This window comes from Curcuma longa, chromosome 19 (assembly GCF_044706935.1).
Source record: "Curcuma longa cultivar G26 ecotype Majalengka, Jawa Barat chromosome 19, ITB_CL_G26_1.1, whole genome shotgun sequence".
In the NCBI taxonomy this organism is placed as follows: domain Eukaryota; kingdom Viridiplantae; phylum Streptophyta; class Magnoliopsida; order Zingiberales; family Zingiberaceae; genus Curcuma; species Curcuma longa.
In genome coordinates this window covers 3714128-3734631 of record NC_133879.1, presented here as the reverse complement: position 1 = coordinate 3734631, position 20504 = coordinate 3714128, and the positions used below count along the sequence as shown (strand labels likewise).

Genomic DNA, 20504 nt, shown 5'->3' with positions numbered 1-20504 from the left:
GAATACTCTCACATCATCAGATGATCTCCTCCCACCTAAATTGAACTGCGATATTAATAATGTCACCAATACCAAATATATATTAGCATGAGGCTGCCTCTCCTTGTTCCAATCATTGGTGCAACCATTCTCACCTCCCCTAACGGCTATTCAGTCAGCAAAGCTTCAAATAATTCATTGAAGGTCTTAGCAGACTGAGTTGTTGACCAACATTACTTGACAAAATCAATACGCCACCTTTAAAAAGGTCACTCGTCTTCCTTTCTTCCTCAATCTTCTCTTACATGTGCTATCTATATCTCCAATCTCCTTGCTCCCCCTTCTTAATTCCATGGATTTCAGTGGCAAAAGCATGCCCATGTTATTCATAGCTACTTTGTTGCTGGAGCTCACATGCATTGCAGCTTCAGGCAATAGATCAAGACAACATGTGCTTTATGGAAGCGAAGCTGCCGACCTGATTCAGCTTCGCAATTCCTTTAGCCCTCCTCTAATCCTCTATGCGAACTGGACTGGCTCTCCTTGCTCCACTAATGGATCCCAATGGTTTGGCATCACTTGCCAGAACTCAAGAGTGGCTGGCGTTTCCCTTCCAGGAATGCGACTCTCAGGCTCCATCCCTTCCACAGTTCTCCAAAATCTGTGGTACTTGGCCTCCCTTGATCTTAGCAATAACGCCCTCTACGGCACGCTTCCTACTCTCCAGGGGCTTATCAATCTCCGAGTTGTCTCCTTTGCGAGCAATCAATTCTCGGGAACGATTCCTCTGCAGTTTGTGGCTCTGCCTAACTTGGCTCAGTTGGAGCTCCAGGATAACAATCTCATTGGAACAATTCCAGCATTTAATCAGCAAGCACTGGGACGGTTCAATGTGTCATACAACCACCTTGAAGGAAGGATCCCGAACAACCCTGTGTTGCAAGGGTTTCCAACCACTTCATTTGCGAACAACTTGCGGCTGTGTGGCAAGCCTTTGTCCAACCCATGCTCCTCCCCAGCTTCTCCAGCTCCTCCCAGCGGGCAAACAGGCACCAGGGCGAGCAGTTTATCGAGCGGCAAGTCATTGAGGTCTTGGGCTATTGTCTTGATCGTTATCAGTGCCTTGGCAGTCGTTTGCATGGTGACGGTTTGCTTCTTGTTCTGCTTGAAGAGGCGGAGTAAGAAGGCCACACAGAAAGCATTTGATCTAGGTATGGCACTGCACTTTCCACATCTATTCATCATATAAATTTGATTGCTTATCATAATTCAATAAAAAAAATTAGGAAAATACACAATTTCTGTTGCATATATAAATTGAAGTGTTATCCTACTCATCTTAAGGTTTAGTATGCCAACTGATATGAAATTCCCTCGCGATATACTAAGCTGTTATTCCACTTAATTGTAGAAGCTTCCCTCGCAAAGGGCTCAGGAACTTCAGAGACCATATCAGAGGCGAATCAAAACAAGAACTTGATGTTCTACGACAAAGAGAAGGCTACCTGTGACCTCGACGATCTGATGAAATCTCCGGCAGAGTGGTTGGGAAAGGGGGAGTTGGGGAACACCTTCAGAGCAATACCGGAGTCGGGTCCTATCATGGTGGTGAAGAGGCTGCTCGGCGCCAATGGAGTCAGCAAGGAGGAGTTTGTCCAACAGATGCAGCTACTGGGAAGGTTGAGGCACGAGAACCTGGTGGAGATGCTTTCCTTCCACTGCTCCAAGCAGGAGAAGCTGGTCGTCTTTGAGCATGTCTCCGGGGGAAACTTGTTTCAGCTTCTACATGGTAGTAACTAAACTAACTCTACTAAATTTTGATCGCCATTTTTGTACAAAAATTACGTTCGAGTAAAACTAAATGTTTAAATGTCTGGTATATGCTTTGTCTCGTGGTCTCAGATAACCGAGGTGAGGCAAGGATTGTTTTGAAGTGGGAATCGCGCTTGAATATTGTGAAGGGAATAGCAAGGGGCTTAGCCTATCTCCACGAAAGCACGCGGTTTCACAAAATTACTCATGCAAACTTGAAGTCATCAAATGTTCTCATTGATCATAACGATGAAGGCAAAGAATACAATTCTAGGCTCACAGATTATGGTTTCTACTCTATCCTACCTTCAACTCAAGTCCACAGGTTGGCGGTTGGAAAGGTACCTGAATTTTCTCAGGGCATGAAGCTTGCAGACAAGGCTGATGTTTATTGTTTCGGTCTCGTTCTTCTGGAGGTCGTTACGGGTCGATTTCCTGGAGATGAGGAAGATCTACCAGGGTGGGTGAGATCCAATGTCACTAACAGTCGGCCTACTGATATCCTGGACATGGAAATAGCTTCGGAGAAAGAGAGGTATTCAGATATGCTGAAGCTGACTCAAATTGCTCTTGATTGTTTAGAGTTAGATCCTGAACGGCGTCCAGTTATGAACGATGTGGTCAAGAGAATAGAAGAAATCTGAGAAAGAAGCAAAACATCTGGTGTGCAAAGTTTGTCAGCATAACAGCTTGGAGTTGTAAGATTTTTAGTTGATTTATCCTTGTTAGTGTTGGAAAAGTGAATGAAAATGGATAAAAAATGAACTCAGGGAGGGTAGTCTCATATTTGGGGGTTTGTGGCTTTGAGATTGGTTTATAATGATTTATAACCTTTTAGTGTTGTGAACATATATAAGTGAGAGGCTCTTTCTCATGTGCTTGCCGGGTGCAAATCCAAGGTCACCCAATTGACTCATGTATGAGTGTGATCTATCAGAGTCAAATGTCGAATCAATCGACATAAAAATTGCTTAAGTAGATCAGTTAATATTTTGCCAAATGAATTATTTTTTATCCTTGCTTTGTGAACGGACACATTAATGATCTAACCTGAAACAGTCGGACATTAATGACGGACCATAATCTCCCGAACATTAAGCTAGCTGCTAATGTTTCAAGCCAACCGACATGAAGGCAATGAATGACTATTAATCGACCATTCAATACTACTAAGATTTGATGCCTATCAAAGGAGGCTCCTACCTTGGATAGAAAAAAGAATACAGACACAGAAATAGAGTATGAAAATTCCATACTTCGCCCCCTCACATTCTCCACCTCCTTGCTAGGCAAACATTCTTGACAACTTTTCTTTGCTTTACAAGTGATAATGTTTGGGTACGATTTAGTTTACAAGGTACAACTAGTGCTTGGTTGCGAACGTGATTGAGCTATTGTGTCTTGGGAGGTAGACGTCTAACGAAACCTCTATTGGAAATTGATTTTGGTAACCAATAAATTAAATAGGGATAGGATCGCTATTAGCGAGTAGACCATCTTAAACCAACTTCTCGAGTGAATGAGAAATTAATGTTTAATGAATGATTTATCCATTATGATTGGATAGAAGTTTTGGCTTGTACATGAGCTAAGTTCATGGATGAGATTACATGAGTGCTAGCTCGAATATGCGTGAATGTCAATCCGTATGGAACAATTAAGGGTTATGAAATTGAAATTAATTTCTAAAATTTAACTTAAAATGAATTCATTGATTGATCAATTGATAAAGATTAATTAATTGATCAAAATATTAATCGGTAGTTATAATATCAATTAATTGATATTTATAAAAGATTAATTGAATTAATCAGATTAATTACCACTATAATATTAATTTAATTAATTAATGTATATTTCAATTATTGATTAATTGAATAATTAATAGTAATCAATAATATTTTAAGTGAATTTTACCTCTTAGAAGAAACCCTTCACTCTTTGGGAGTAACCTTTCATCCATATAAAATGAACCCCACTCTTTTGTTTCAAAACACTCAATGCTCAAGTTGTGAAATCTCTTTTTTAGCTCTCTTCTCTTAAGAGTTCTCATGTGGTCTGAATCCTCCTCATTCTTGGCTCGGCGATACCATTTCCTTTGAGTTTGAATCAAATAGAGCTTCTGATCCACTTCAATGATCTGCTTTGAAATATGCAGACCGATAACTCTCGTTCTTTTGTGTCTGAGCTGAGTCTTCACCCTAGTTGGTATTCACCCAAGCTGGTATTCACTCAAGATGGTCCACCCGAGCTGCGATGTGGGTCATCACCGCTCTCCCTAGCTACCCGACCATAATTCTCCATTTTGGTCTGAATATGGCAGTGTCTGATCCTGCGTACCCGAGCGAGTCTCCTGCTTGTGAGAATCAAGTAAAGCTTCTGATCTTGCGAACCCGAACGAGTCTCCTACTTGTGAGAATCTGATAAAACTTCTAATCTTGCGCACCCAAACGGGTCTTCTGTGTGTCTTCGATCTACGAATCAACATCAGTGTGTGTGTGTGGGGGGGGGGGGGGGGGGGGGGGGGGAGGGGGTTGATGTCACTGGTGTAACCCCTTCAATAGTTAAGTTAGTACAGAGTTGCAAGAAAGAGTTCCTTTTTCGGGAGAATGACTTGAGCTAAAAGAAAGGAAGTCTTCTACTAGAGAAGGACTTGAGCTGAAAGATGGGATGTGTTGCGACCGTTGCGTTTGTTAGAGGGAGGGTGAATAGCAACTTTTGATCTTACTTACAAGATTGTTGGCGGAAGTACAAGATAAAAACAAAATTAAGATCAAGCAATGCTAATCCCTTTTACTTGGTATCCACCTCATCGAGGTGACTAATCCAAAGATTCACACACACTACCAGAACTTTTCACTATGAACTTTCTCCCTTTCAAAGAAACTTTGAAGGTGGAGAAACCTTTGCACATGATCTCTTCCTCTTACACATGTATAGAGAAGATTGGAGGAAGAGTATGAGAGCTTTACAGAATTTGAAGATCTTACAATGATGAAAAAAATGAGAATCTTGCATCACAGTCGACTGATACCATCACAGTCGACTGATGAAGCTGAAACTCACCTTTCAGCTTCTTTCTTCATCCCTTAGCCTTGACTCACGCCTTTAAACATCTTTCACAAGCCTCGTGCCCCCCTTAGATGCTTTCGAGCCCACGGCTCCTTATCCTTGTACTTGCTTGAGATGTTCCCTCAACTTCGTCATGCTAAGTCTTTCTTTTCACCATTTGCTAGAGGCCGCACCTCCGGGACTTCACCATTTGCCAAGAGCCCGCACCTCCGGGACTTCACCATTTGCCAAAATGTTGCACCTGCGGGACTTCATCGTTTGCCAAGACTTCAAATCTGAACTTTTCTACTTACTCAAATCACACATGTTAGATCACCAACATTGTCTAACTTAAACTCATTTAGCCAAATATTAAAATCAACTGATACTTGGGGCAAGACTGCACCAACAGAATGCATGGCTTCTGCTCGGGAAAGGTTTTAACAAGTGCTAAAGTAAGAAGAAGAATAGTGATTGACCAGATCAACCATTGCCTTGACTTGGAGTTACTAATAGCGAGAAAGAGAGAGCTTGAGAGAGCCAAGAGAGCCTTCTTGCTACACATTCTGCCTCTTTTATAGTTGAGAGACAAGCCTTCCCCACATGCTACCATATGTATTAATTAGATCGTCAAAGGTGTGGGGATGTAAGGTTGCCACTGTTTTGCCAAAGTTATGGTCATGTTCAAAGGGCATGCACAAGTTTAGGCCTAACATTGACTTTCACTTACCATGATGAAAACAACACTTGTTGACGTTAGCCCACTGTTGGACAACTTTTGTCAAGTCCATGCATAAGGCACTTCCTCTTGTCAGACTCAGGATTAGAGAATCATTAGTAGTAATGATTAAGTAAAGTAAGTGGAGGGGTAGGAGTCCAGTGGAGATATTCTTCGACGGGGATATTCTCGCGACTTAGACAGTGTGCTGACGACGTTCTTGAGTGGAGATACTCCTACATATGATCATTGGCATTAATGATTAAGTGAGGTAAGTAGAGGGGTCAGAGTCTAAAGGAGATATCCCCGAATGAGGGTGTTCTCGTGACTTGAACGGTTGTTGGGAATCCTATGCGATAAAATAAAAATTTCACAGCGAAAAATAGGATCCCTCGAGCGATCCATGCGAAAAAAAACTCATACAAGTTTAAATCTACAAAAATCCTATCTAATAGGGTTTACCTTTGATGCGTGCCCTTCGCTTATCCCGCTTGTCCAAAGGTTATCGGATCTCTAGCACGTTCAAGTGTCCGTGCCTCTATGCGTATCCACACTAACACTCACTTTTTGGAGAAACTTTGGTTGTGCTAGCAACCTTTTGGGAGAGCTCGGCCAAGAAGAAGAGAGAGAGAAGAAGAATGAACATCCAACATGAGTTTTTGCAAGAAAAACTCTTTTATACTCATGCCATGAATACCAAAGGTTTTTAGGCTTTTGGTATTCTTCATCAATCATCAATGCATGATTAATCCTTATGCATGATAACTTCCATGCATGATAACTTCCATGCTCTTCTTCAATGCATGATTAATCCACATTAATCATGCATGATGAATCAAAATTCATTGGTCAATTTGGTTTAATTTGAGTCTAACTCAAATTCAACCAACTTGAGTCTAACTCAAGTCTAGGCCATCCAATGAGCTTAATTGTTCTTTTAGTCAAACTAAAATGAACTCATCTCCAAATAGAGTGTTATTTGTGTGTGACCCAATAGGTTCTTGTAACGTTGGCAATGTTTCTAAAATCCATTTTAGAAACATAAGCAATGAGTGACATCTAGCAATGCATCATTGCTACCCAAGTGACAAGAATGTCGAGATCCGACATAACCTTCGTGACTATGATAATGTATGACCATGTCCTTCTATCCTCGATATCTAGATTGATCAATGAGGCATAGACCGTGTCATCCTCTTATCAATCTTTATGTTTCTTGATCCCCAAGTAGACTCACTCAAGCAAATGAGCTCAATATCTCATATTGACTCATTTGAGCATGACCATGCATTTCGTGGTCCTACTCTATCAAGAGGCCGTAAGATATCACTCCCGTTATATGGGAGGGATAGATCCCATCTACATCACTCACATCCCTCCGCATAATTTGTTACATACCCAGTGATCGCCTTTATAGTCCACCCTGTTACGGGTGACGTTTGACGATACCAAAGTACATAACTCCTTATGTAGGGAACCGTAGTGACTTCAGGTCTAAGGACTATTCATACCAATAGTCACATGAGAAAGTTTATGACACTCATATAACGATCCATGAAACTTTCTCATGGCGGGTCAATTCAGTATACATTCTCTAATGTATACCCATGTGTCAACTCGATATCCCATATCCATGACTTGTGAGATCAAGTCATCCAGTTGACCTACATGCTAGTCTCAACGCATTAACATCGTCCCTGAATATTAATGCTTGACTAGGAATGATTAAGAGTAGTGTTCTCTATATCATCTCACTATCGATTCAAACAATCGATATGATATAGATTAGAACTAGCTACCCAAGGACATTATTATACTTAGTTATTTGGCACAAATACAAAAGTAAGTATAATAACCAAAAACCTTGCCTTTATTAATAATAGAATATGATACAAAAGTCCCTAGTCAATCATCACATAATTGGCTCTAGGGCTACTACTAACAATCTCCCACTAGCACTAGTGTCAATCACTGTAATATCTAATACCCAGTGACCTAGTGTGACCATCATGCTTTCTCTGTGCCAAAGCCTTGGTCAAAGGATCTGCGATGTTAGCATCTGTCGGTACTCTGCATATCCTCACATCTCCTCTATCGATGATCTCTCGAATGAGATGGAAGCGCCGTAGTATGTGTTTGGTCCGCTGATGAGAGCGAGGTTCCTTAGCCTGTGCAATAGCCCCATTGTTGTCACAATAGAGGTCTATAGGGTCTGCTATGCTAGGAACCACCCCAAGTTCAGTGATGAACTTGCGGATCCAAACAGCCTCCTTTGCTGCATCAGACGCAGCAATATACTCGGCTTCTGTTGTAGAATCTGCAACTGTGTCCTGCTTCAAACTCTTCCAGCTCACAGCGCCACCATTCAGGCAAAACACATACCCTGACTGTGATCTGAAATCATCCCTGTCGGTTTGGAAGCTTGCATCACTGTAACCCTTTACAGCTAGCTCCTCATCGCCTCCAAATATCAAGAAATATTCTTTCGTCCTTCGTAAGTACTTAAGAATATTCTTGACCGCTGTCCAGTGACTTTCACCTGGATCTGACTGGTATCTGCTCGTCATGCTCAAAGCATACGAGACATCAGGGCGAGTACAAAGCATGACGTACATGATAGACCCTATAGCAGATGCATAAGGGATCTGATCCATGCGGTCTCTCTCCTCCTTAGAAGAGGGACATTGAGTCTTCGAAAGACTCACACCATGTGACATCGACAGAAATCCCTTCTTGGAATTCTGCAAGGCAAAACGATGTAATACCTTGTCAATGTATGTACTCTGACTTAGGCCAAGCAATCTCTTAGATCTATCTCTATAGATCTTGATGCCTAGAATATAGGCTGCTTCACCTAAGTCTTTCATTGAGAAACAATTCCCTAGCCATGTCTTCACAGACTGTAGTGAAGGGATATCATTTCCAATGAGGAGTATGTCATCCACATACAAGATTAGAAAGATAACTGTGCTCCCACTAACCCTCTTGTAGACACAGGGTTCATCTTCATTCTTGATGAAACTAAACTTTTTGATTGCATCATCGAATCGAAGATTCCAGCTTCGAGAAGCTTGCTTTAGTCCATAGATGGACCTTTGCAGCTTGCATACCTTTCCAGCATGCTTTGGATCTACAAAACCCTCAGGTTGTGTCATGTACACATCCTCGAGTAGGTTTCCATTCAGAAACGCAGTTTTGACATCCATCTGCCAGATCTCATAATCATGGTAAGCTGCAATAGCAAGCATGATCCGAATAGACTTAAGCATCGCAACTGGTGAAAAGGTTTCATCATAGTCAATACCATGAATTTGCTTGAAGCCTTTAGCTACCAATCGCCCTTTATAGGTATGCATAAGACCATCCATGTCAGTCTTTCTCTTAAAGACCCACTTACACCCAATGGGTTTGATCCCCTCAGGTGGATCAACCAAAGTCCATACTTGGTTAGTGTACATGGATTCCATTTCGGACCTCATGGCCTCTAGCCATTTCTCAGAATCTGGGCTCATCACAGCTTCCTGATAGGATGTAGGCTCGTTCAACTCAACAAGCATAACATCATCATGGTCAGACAAGAGAAATGAATATCTCTCAGGCTGACGACGTATCCTATCAGATCTGCGAAGAGGTTGGTCTACTTGAACAGGTTGTTGCTCCACAACTTCTTGTGCAACAAACTCATGATCCACAACACTTTGTGGTGCCTGTTCAATTTCCATCGAGGCCTCAGTGCTATTTTCTATATCTTGAACTTCTTCAAGATTGATTTTACTCCCACTGGTTCTTCTAGAAATAAACTCTCTTTCTAGAAAAATATCAGTTCTAGCGACAAACACTTTGCCTTGTGTGGGAATATAAAAGTAATATCCCTTCGTTTCCTTGGGATATCCTACAAAATAACACTTATCTGATTTGGGGCCTAGCTTGTCTGAGACTTGACGTCGAACGTAAGCCTCACAACCCCAAATCTTCATAAAAGATATTTTGGGACTCTTCCCAGTCCATATCGTATATGGTGTCTTTATGATGGCTTTAGATGGAACACGGTTAAGTGTGAAGAGAGTCGTCTCTAGAGCGAATCCCCAAAAGGAAGTAGGTAGATCAGTCTGACTCATCATCGATCGTACCATATCTAATAAAGTATGATTTCTCCGCTCGGATACACCATTCCATTGTGGTGTTCCAGGTGGAGTGAGTTGGGATATGATCCCACACTCAGCTAGATGGTCACGAAACTCTTGGCTAAGGTATTCACCACCTCGATCTGATCGAAGTATCTTAATACTTTTGCCAAGTTGGTTTTGTACTTCATTCTTGAATTCTTTGAACTTTTCAAAGGATTCTGACTTGTGTTTCATAAGATACACATAGTCATATCTACTGATATCATCAGTAAATGTTATGAAGTACTGATAGCCTCCTCTAGCAGCGACATTGAAAGGGCCACATACATCAGTATGTATGAGTCCTAACAAGTCCGTCGCTCTTTCGCCATGTCCACTAAATGGAGTCTTGGTCATCTTGCCTAGAAGACAAGACTCGCATACCTCATATGATTCAAAATCAAATGAGTCCAGTAATCCATCCTTATGGAGTTGGGATATGCGACTCTCATTTATGTGACCCAAGCGACAATGCCAGAGATATTTTGGTTCAAATCATTCGGTTTGAACCGTTTGGTATTTATGTTATAGATTGGTTTTCTAAGTCTAGAACATAGAGTCCATTCATCAGAGGTGCATTACAATAGAACATATCATTTAACATTATGGAACAACATTTGTCCTTTATGATAAATGAAAAGTCTTTCTTGTCCAAACAAGATACAGAAATTATGTTCTTAGTTAATGCAGGTACATAGTAGCACTCCTCTAGTTCTAAGATAAGCCCTGTGGGCAAAGATAGGAATATGTTCCTACAGCTATAGCAGCAACTCTTGCGCCATTGCCTACTCGTAGGTCCACTTCGCCCTTTGTCAACGCTCTAGTTCTTCGTAGGCCCTGCACATTGGTACAAATGTGAGACGCGCAATCGGTATCTAATACCCATGATGAAGAAATAGATAGATTGACTTCTATAACATATATACCTGAGGCAGAAGTCTCACTTCTTTTCTTCTTTACTTCCTCAAGGTAGAGTTTGCAGTTCCTCTTCCAGTGTCCAGTCTCACCGCAGTGGAAGCAGGTTCCTTCCTTAGGCACCCCACCTTTGGGCTTCGATGTAGTAGAGTTGGCCTTGCCTTTAGCTTGGGTCTTACCCTTGCCTTTGGGCTTCCATTTGCCTTTGCCTTTGTTTACCATTAGTACATTACTAGTCTTGGTCTTCTTGAGATTGGGTTCAGCAGTTCTCAACATGCTGAGCATCTCAGGCAGAGGCTTGTCAATTTCATTCATGTTATAGTTCATGACAAATTGACTATACCCTTCCGGCAATGATTGCAGGATAAGGTCAGTGGCCAATTCTTGACCCAGTGGAAATCCTAGTCTTTCAAGGTTCTCGACATACCCAATCATCTTGAGTACGTGAGTTCCTACAGGAGTTCCTTCTTGCATCTTGCATGCAAATAGGGCCTTAGACACCTCAAACCGCTCGTGCCTAGCTTGCCCTTGATATAGTTGTTTCAGGTGCTCAACCATATCATGTGCATCCATGTTCTCATGTTGCTTCTGAAGCTCAGAGTTCATGGTGGCAAGCATTAGGCATGATACATCTAATGCATCATCTTGATGCTTCTTGTAAGCATCTTTCTCCGCACGAGTGGCGGTAGTGGCGGGTGCTTCAGGAAGTGGTTGCTCTAGGACGTACAATTTTCGTTCTTGCTTGAGGACGATCCTCAAGTTTCTGTACCAGTCCAGGAAATTAGCTCCATTGAGCTTGTCCTTCTCAAGGACAGATCGTAGAGAGAGAGTATTTGACGTGTTAGATGACATGGTGATCTACAACAGTAAAATGCAGAAATAAGTATCATATCTAGATCATTTAATTAGGCCTTTAATTAAATGATGCTCCCACTGAATCATAGAGCTTTGGTAGAGGCTAGTCATGGATGTAGGCAAACGCATTTTGCCCACACTACTAGCTCCTAACCCAATAGCTACAAATTCATGTGGGACAAGATCCACATCATACCTCACCTTGAGTTAGCTTTGGCTAATCGCCCAAGACTTAGTATGATAGGTAGGCAATATTTTACCAATTACATCTTATGCAACTCTTGGAAACAAAGGGTCAAGATCCACATTACACATCATCTTGAGTTAGCTTTGGCTAATCGCCCAAGATTTAGTGTAATTGTTCTCTTACCCAACCTTCCCAACTTTTGGGATATGCCTCTAAGTTTTCCTCAATCTAATTGAGGTAACTTAGTTAAGTCTCACCCAAAGTTTGATAGCGGGACATCACAATTGTCCTCTCGCACTCTACCAAGATAAAATGTGTCACTTTGCTTTGGCAAACCCAACAACAAATGATCGAGATAGTAGTGAGTACCAAACTTTGGTAGGCATATCGAGTTGACTTAATTAAGATAAAATTTTATCTAACATGCATCACATACACACATAGCATATATCAACATATAAGCTTAAACGTGACATGGTTATGACCCATATTCTACGATCCTCTCAAGCCAATGAGAAGATCGAATGGTCAACCTAGGGATAACAACTTCTCCAAGTGCTTCCTTTGGTCATCATGTGTCGTCGGCATCCTTCTTGTAACTTCATCCTCCAATGGACTTTCCACTCCTCATTTTGTACATTACAAAATAAGAATACTCGAGTTACATTCGAGTCTAAATCTATTTTACAACTAGAAAATAGAGAGAAAGGCACGACACGCAGGCCGTATTATGAATTACAACATGCACACACAACACAACCACAATCACATTGGGGTTAAGGGTCATAACCATGCACCATGGCAACCATCACACAATAAATAGATCTAGGACATCAATTTTATTATGTTCTATGACAAAAATTTACTCATGAGCAGAAACTTCACGGCCACGGCGGTCCTAGCTAGGTTAGCGGGCGGGGTCAAGGGGTAGCGCCCCTTGCGGGGTTCAGGGGCATGCCCCCCGAAATAAAATTTTACAACTCTTTGAATGAGTCGCTGCCCTTTGTTCATCAAAATAAACCCGAGACCCTCTTGTTCCGTTGATGCATCCTTGTGACAAAAATCGCACAATCTGTTCACAACAGATCATGAAAATTTTATCACAATTTTGTCAAATGCAATCGGACTATAGCACACTTTCATTAGACAAATGTTTGCACATCTGTCAACATGATGATGTTATATCCTCTTAGTTTGATCAACACAAACTTTTGCATGTAGACAAAATACTCATATAATTAGGCAACACATAATAACAACATGTCCTACTTCTATATCACATATATAAAAGAAAAACTTGTATGATCTTTCGCAAGTGGCTCTGATACCACTGTTGGAAATCCTATGCGATAAAATAAAATTTTCACAGTGGAAAATAGGATCCCTCGAGCGATCCATGTGAAAAATCTCGTACAGTTTAAATCTACAAAATCCTATCTAATAGAATTTACCTTTGATGCGTGCCCTTCGCTTATCCCGCTCAACCAAAGGTTGTCGGATCTCTAGCACGTTCAAGTGTCCGTGCCTCTATGCGTATCCACACTAACACTCACTTTTGGAGAAAGGTTTGGTTGTGCTAGCAACCCTTGCCTTTGTGGATTTCGGCCAAGAAGAAAGAAGAGGAGAAGAAAGGGAATGAACATCCACTCAAGAGTTTTTGCAAGAAAAATTCTTTTATACTCATGCCATGAATACCAAAGGTTTTTAAACTTTTGGTATTAACTCCCTTTTCTTCATGTAACCTCCAATGCATGATTAATCCTATTAATCATGCATGATAACTTCCATGCATGATAACTTTCATCTTCTTCAATGCATGATTAATCCACATTAATCATGCATGATGAATCAATTCATCAACTTGATTTAATTTGAGTCTAACTCAAATTCAACCAACTTGAGTCTAACTCAAGTCTAGGTCATCCAATGAGTTTAATTGTTCCTTTAGTCAAACTAAAATGAACATGTCTCCAAATAGAGTGTTATTTGTGTGTGACCCAATAGGTTCTTGTAACGTTGGCAATGTCTCTAAAATATATTTTAGAAACATAAGCAATGAGTGACATCTAGCAATGCATCATTGCTACCCAAGTGACAAGAATGTCGAGATCCGACATAACCTTACATGACTATGATAATGTATGACCATGTCCTTCTATCCTCGATATCTAGATTGATCAATGAGGCATAGACCGTGTCATCCTCTTATCAATCTTTATGTTTCTTGATCCCCAAGTAGACTCACTCAAGCAAATGAGCTCAATATCTCATATTGACTCATTTGAGCATGGCCATGCATTTCATGGTCCTACTCTATCAAGAGGTCGTAAGATATCACTCCCGTTATATGGGAGGGATAGATCTCATCTACATCACTCACATCCCTCCGCATAATTTGTTACATACCCAGTGATCGCCTTTATAGTCCACCCTGTTACGGGTGACGTTTGACGATACCAAAGTACATAACTCCTTATGTAGGGAACCGTAGTGACTTCAGGTCTAAGGACTATTCATACTAATAGTCACATGAGAAAGTTTATGACACTCATATAACGATCCATGAAACTTTCTCATGACGGGTCAATTCAGTATACATTCTCTAATGTATACCCATGTGTCAACTCGATATCTCATATCCATGACTTGTGAGATCAAGTCATCCAGTTGACCTACATGCTAGTCTCAACGCATTAATATCGTCCCTGAATATTAATGCTTGACTAGGAATGATTAAGAGTAGTATTCTCTACATCATCTCACTATCGATTCAAACAATCGATATGATGTAGATTAGAACTAGCTACCCAAGGACATTATTATACTTAGTTATTTGGCACAAATACAAAGTAAGTATAATAACTAAAAAATCTTGCCTTTATTAATAATAGAATATGATACAAAAAGTCTCTAGTCAATCATCACATAATTGGCTCTAGGGCTACTACTAACAGAAAAGAAATAACAAATGGTGGAAAATCACAATGGTGGAGAAAGGTAATGGGGAGACTACCTCCAAGCCAAAGGAAGTGGTGCAACAGTTTACAAGTCATTTCTAGGCACAATTAAGGGTCTAAGTGGATCAAGCTTCCTTTCAAGAAGATTGTATGCAATTTAAGAGGGCTCTTGCGGCTGACTAGCAAGTGTAACTCATCATAACTCCAACTGCAGAGGGAATCAAGATGACACTTTTTGACATAGGAGACCTTAAGACACCAGGCCCTAATGGATATAATTTCAAATTCTTTAAGCAGGAACGAGACACACTCAAGCAGGATTTCAGCATGGTTGTATTGGAGTTCTTCTCAAGTGATCAGCTACTTAAATCATGGAACCACATCCTGATTACTCTATTCCCCAAAATGGCACATGCTAGTATAGTGCAAGACTATAGACTCATCTCCTGCTGCACGATGTTCTACAAGGTCATTTCAAACCTCCTTGCAAGTAGATTTGCAAATGTGACGGACTGACTACTACATCCAGCCCAAATTGCTTTTGTCAAAGACAAACTCATCATAGATAATATCCACTTAACTCTAGAATTGTTGTGTAAATACATTAAGAAGAGAATTTCACCTAGATGCATGATGAAAGTTGATCTTCAGAAAGCTTTTGACTCAATTGACTAGGTTTTTCTTCAAGATGTCCTATCTTCTTTACAGTTCCTAGCCATTTTCATCGCATGGATCAAAGAATGCATTACCACCATGACCTTCTCTGTAGTGATAAATGACATAATGCATGGCTTCTTCAGAGGTGGTGGAAGACTTAGATAGGGAGACCCCATCTCCCCATATCTATTTGGGCTATGCATAGAATATCTCTCCCGTTCTTTCGCACGATGTACTATTAGGTCAGATTTTCATTTCCTCCCCAAATGTGAGTATTTGTGGATCACACATTTGGTGTATGCAGATGACCTCTTACTTATGTTCCATGGAGATGTGACTTTAGTTACCCAGCTAGTTAACTGTCTATCATAGTTTGCTCAGATGACTGGTATTCGTATAGCCAATCTAGCTAAGTCCAACATCTACATGGCAGGGATATGTACTCCAACATAGGAACGACTACTCAGTATTATGGGGTTTCAAGTAGGAGATATGCCTTTTAGGTACCTATAGATCCCCATAACCTCTCAAAAGCTGAAGATCTCAAATTTAACACTCACTAGGAGGATCAGTTCATGGCCAAAGAACACCCTCTCTTATGTTGGAAAACCCTAACTTATATTAGTAGTTCTTCAGGGTGTGGAATGCTACTGGACGTGTATACTGTCACTTCCTGATGGAGTGATGGAATGCATATACAACATCTATAGATCCTTCATGTGGACAACCAAGAGACCCCCATAGCATGGTCGAAGTTGTGTAGGTCGAGTAGAAGGTGGCCTTGGCTTGCAGGGCTTAAGGGCATGGAACCTCGCTTTACTAGTTAAGGTTCTATGACAAGTACAGGACAAGCAAGACACTTTATAGATATGATGGGTACACCACACGTATAGTAGGTGAGGATATGGGAGTGGCAGGTCAAACACGCAAACTCTCCACTAATTAAGAAGATGTTGCACATTAGAGATCGCATCTTGATCACTGCAGGTAGCCTAGAGACTTCAAGCCACACCCTAGATGCTTGATTCAGCTAGAGGAAAGGGGTGTCCGAAGGGCTTATGACTATTTCAGAGATGCGACACCCCCAAAGTCATGGGTACGGATGGTCTGGCAGAAGTACCTTTAGCCAAGTCATGCCTTTATACTATGGCTACTATCACATGGACAACTCCCTGCATGAGTCCCATAGGAGTACCTGGACGACAAGCGGTGCACTTTCTGTGGGCAGGAGGAGGAGACACTTGATCATGTTTTTTTTTAGATGTGATCCTATATGGCAACTTTGGGGGGGGGGGGGGGGGGGGGTCAGAGTGTAACTACAGATGAGACCAATGATAACCACATACAGGCATATGCTAAGGACTTTTAGATCTCAGTACTGGGGCACATCCACCATGACAATGGAACGTCACCTCGCCATGTCAATACTGGTACACCACGTTTGTAGGGCAAGGAACAATAGCATATTTGAGGGGTTTAGATTTGATGCAAAGCGGGTCTTTAGGAAGGTACAGATCCATGTCTACAGGACACTAGATGTGTATTCAGATCAGATACTCAGGCACGGATGACATCCAGAGGCATGCAGGTTTTTGATTCTTGCCTCATTTTGCATTTCCCATGCCATATACGCATTCAGGTATTTGCTACATATATAGGATTTTAGGATGGTGAGGAGATGCATTATCGATAGTGTCCTGAGTGAGAACTACATTTCAGTAGCGTCACCTCACATGTGGAGAGCATACATTTTGAGTTGATAGAGAACATGCATATAGACAGGATTCTGAGAGACCTTTGTAGGACTTTGAGAGCTTACATCTGACATATGCATGGAATTTTGTAGTATAGGGGCCATATTGGCCAATTTTGACACACCATTACAGCTACAACCACACATTGTATAAAACTGTGGCCCTATGAGGAACTAACGCTCTGTCTAGCACTTGATTTGGAGCCTTTAGCGGCATGGAGTCATATGGAGCTTTACCTACTTTGTAGCCCGGAGAGACATGGAGTTGCATGGAGCCTTGGAGTAGCAGTTGAGAGCACATATGTATGAGGGTGTATCCATCTATGTTGATGAGTGAGCGGTGAGATCATGTATACCTTGTGATACATCATGAGTGGTTGGGTGGGTGGGTGAGCGAGGTGATCATGTATGGCTTAAGATACAACTTGAGGTGGTGAGCGAGGGATGAGATATGTATGTGCAAGTGTACTTCTTGAGCATGAGAGTGGGTTTATGTTGATGAGGATTTAGGTGAATAGATCCATCTCGAATAGTCTATTTAATCTGCAACAAACAACTCATGGTAAAGACATCCTAAATTCATTTATAGCTGAGGCTTTGCTAAAAAACCTATGTGACAAAATGATCTATCTAGTTCGCAACAAATAGCTTGTGATAGAGACACTGTAAATCTATTGATAGCTGACTACTTGCTAAAAGTACACGGGGGATGATGATAGTGACTTTTGGCCAGTTTGAGATAGCATGTGCGCACCAAAGGAGCCGACCCACTAGGAGAGGATGGATGGCGCGAAGTGCCAACGAGGGTGCTAGATGACATACGACACGGAGTCACCTATGGACGGAGATGTACGGTGGTATGCGGCATGGAGCCACCTATGGATGGATGATGGAGACAGTGAGACTGTTCGATACACATGACATAGACCAGTTAATGATGGATCTTCCATGGCTTTGACGGTAGATACATAATCGACTGAAGTACACGTGAGGAGCGAGCTGCTATACACATGAGAGTGATGTTACACATGTGAGCACTTGTATACCATACCCTGGATACCTTCACGGATCTAATGCTTCGTTAGATATGACATGTGTAGGTTTGGTTTTTGTATGTCAGTGCATTTCTTTGATGATATATAGTTATTGTTCATCAAAAAAATAATAGTAATGATTAAGTAAAGTAAGCGAAGGGGTCAGAGTTTAGGGGAGATATTCCTAAATGGGGTGTTCTTGTGGTCTGAATGGTGTGCTAGGAATGCTCCTGAGTGGGGATGCTCCCTCATATGATCATTAGCAATAATAATTAAGTAAAGTAAGTAGAGGGGTCGAATTCTATAAGAGATATCTCCGAATGGGGGTTTTCTCGCGGCCTGGACGATGTGCTAGAGGGATGCTCCTACATATGATCATTAGCAATAAAGATCAACTAAAATAGTGGAGGAGTCAGAGTCCAAGAGAGATATCCTTGAACGGGGGGTGTTCTCGTGGCCTAGATGATGTGTTGGGACGTTCTCGAGTAGGGATGCTCCTGTATATGATCATTAGCAGTAATGATTAAGTAAAGTAAGCAGAAGGGTTAGAGTCCAAGGAGATATCCTTGAACAGGGGTGTACATGCGATCTGGACGGTGTGTTGGGGGGCGTTCTCGAGTGGGGATGCTCTTGCAAAATCAATTAGTTAAGAAAAGAGAGAGTTTAGGGGAGGGGGGGGGGTATCTGAGATGGTACCCGAGCTGATTTTTACTCTAGTTGGAAGTTAACCGAGTGAATAGATCACAACTTTTCACCTGAGCAATCTGACTACTACATCTTTTTGGGGATATCCCACAGGGGGTGTTCCCAAACCATGAACTTCTCAAGCTGTGAAATCTTGAGGTCATGTCTTTGGCCATCTAGTATGTATCCGCATGGACAGATCTATGATGTCTATTAGGACAAGAACTTCTCAAGCCGTGAAACATCTCAAATCGTGAAACTTCCTAAGTCGTGAAAACTTCTTTGGTTTACTCTCGTGCCTGGTATGTCTTCGGTCGACACTCATAGAACTGTCTTGGTATATATGCCTGAGCGGGGATTGCGAGGCACATCACATGCCTCCCCCCACATAGTTAGGAAGAGAAAAGAATAATTGATGCGGCCTAGTAGAGGATGTGGCCAGGCATAAACAATGCATGTTGACACCTCCACTTGCTACCTAAACATCAGAATAATAAAACACTGCCAAACCCGCACAGATTTGGAGTTGGGGAGATTATGAATACCAAGATGCTTCCAGCCCACCTCGATCCAGAGTCGAGAGAGAATATGAATACCAAACTACTATCAAGACCACACCAACCAAGAAATCAAGGGAGAATATGAATATCAAATTGTTTCCAAGTTCGCACCGACCTAAAGTCGGGGGAGAAAAGGAATACTAAGCTACTATCAAGTGCGCGTCGGGGGGAGGGAGGAGGGTGGACACGAGCCAAGCTAGCATCAATACCATATTGCTGGCAAGTTCACAGCTGATCTACAATCGGAGGAGAATAGGAATACCAAGCTGTTACAAAGCCCGCACCAACACGGAGTAGGAGAAGAATACCAAGCCATCGATCTGCCCCTGTTGACCTAGAGTCAAGAGAGAATATGAATACCAAGCTGCTACAAAGCCCTCACCAACCCAGAGTCAAAGGAAAATACCAAGCCACTGTTCTACCCACGTCAACCCAAAGTCGGGGAGAATATGAATACCAAGTTGCTGCCAAGTCTACACCGACTCAAAGTCAGGGGAGAATAAAATACCAAGCTACAGCAAAGTCTACAGTGAATCAGAGTTGGAGGAGAATAGGAATACCATGCTATTGTCAAGCCCGTGCAACCTAGAGTCAAGGGGAGAATAGGAGTACCAAGCTGCTACAAAGGTCACACCAATCTATAGTGTGGGGGAGATTAGGAATACTGCGTTGCTGCCAAGACTGTGTTGATCCAGAGTCGGGGGAGAATATAAATATCAAGCTGCTGCCATGCTCGCACTGACCTAGTGTCGGGGGGAGAATAGGAATACTAAGCCGCTACAAAGCCCTCACCAACATGGGGGAGAATACGAATATCAAGTTGCTGTCAAGCCCGCACTAACCTAAAGCCGGGGGAGAATAAAAGTACCAAGCCGCTATAAAGCCCTCACTAACTCAGAGTTGGGGCTGAGGGGAGGGGGAGAGATTAGGAATACCACTTTGCAAAGCCCATGTTAAACCAGAGTTGGGGGAGAATAGGAGTACTAAGATGCTACTGATCCAAACCCGCAGAGCTGAAAGAAAGAATGTTGGCATGTGGCTAATAGAGAACATTGTCGCCTTCGCACAAGAGAAGAGGGCTTGAGAGCAAGGGTACCTTCTTCTAGAGAAGGGATTGAGGGCAAGTATGCCTTCTTTAGGAGAAAGGCTCGAGAGCAAGTGTGGCTCCTATGGGAG

The 20504-nt window shown here is 41.9% G+C and overlaps 1 protein-coding gene across 2 annotated transcripts; it reads left to right on the top strand.

Moving 5' to 3' along the window:
- Positions 1–292: 292 nt before the first annotated feature.
- On the top strand, positions 293–2640 carry LOC141812647 (leucine-rich repeat receptor-like protein kinase PXC1). Of its 2 annotated transcripts, none has more exons than XM_074700662.1 (3): positions 293–1190; positions 1394–1768; positions 1882–2640. In XM_074700662.1, exons 1-3 carry the CDS (start codon positions 332–334, stop codon positions 2433–2435), a joined length of 1788 nt encoding a protein of 595 aa, XP_074556763.1. In that variant the 5' UTR covers positions 293–331; the 3' UTR covers positions 2436–2640. The 2 variants fall into 2 exon arrangements, with proteins under 2 accessions (XP_074556763.1, XP_074556762.1); XM_074700661.1 differs by having other exon boundaries at positions 1391–1768.
- The last annotated feature ends 17864 nt before the right edge of the window (positions 2641–20504 follow it).

Excerpts from the sequence above, each read along its gene's own strand:
- LOC141812647 (XM_074700661.1), top strand. The coding sequence starts at position 332 with ATGGATTTCAGTGGCAAAAGCATGCCCATGTTATTCATAGCTACTTTG. Across the intron at positions 1,191-1,390 it reads ACAGAAAGCATTTGATCTAG|AAGCTTCCCTCGCAAAGGGC; the intron begins GTATGGCACTGC and ends ACTTAATTGTAG. Across the intron at positions 1,769-1,881 it reads CTTGTTTCAGCTTCTACATG|ATAACCGAGGTGAGGCAAGG; the intron begins GTAGTAACTAAA and ends TCGTGGTCTCAG.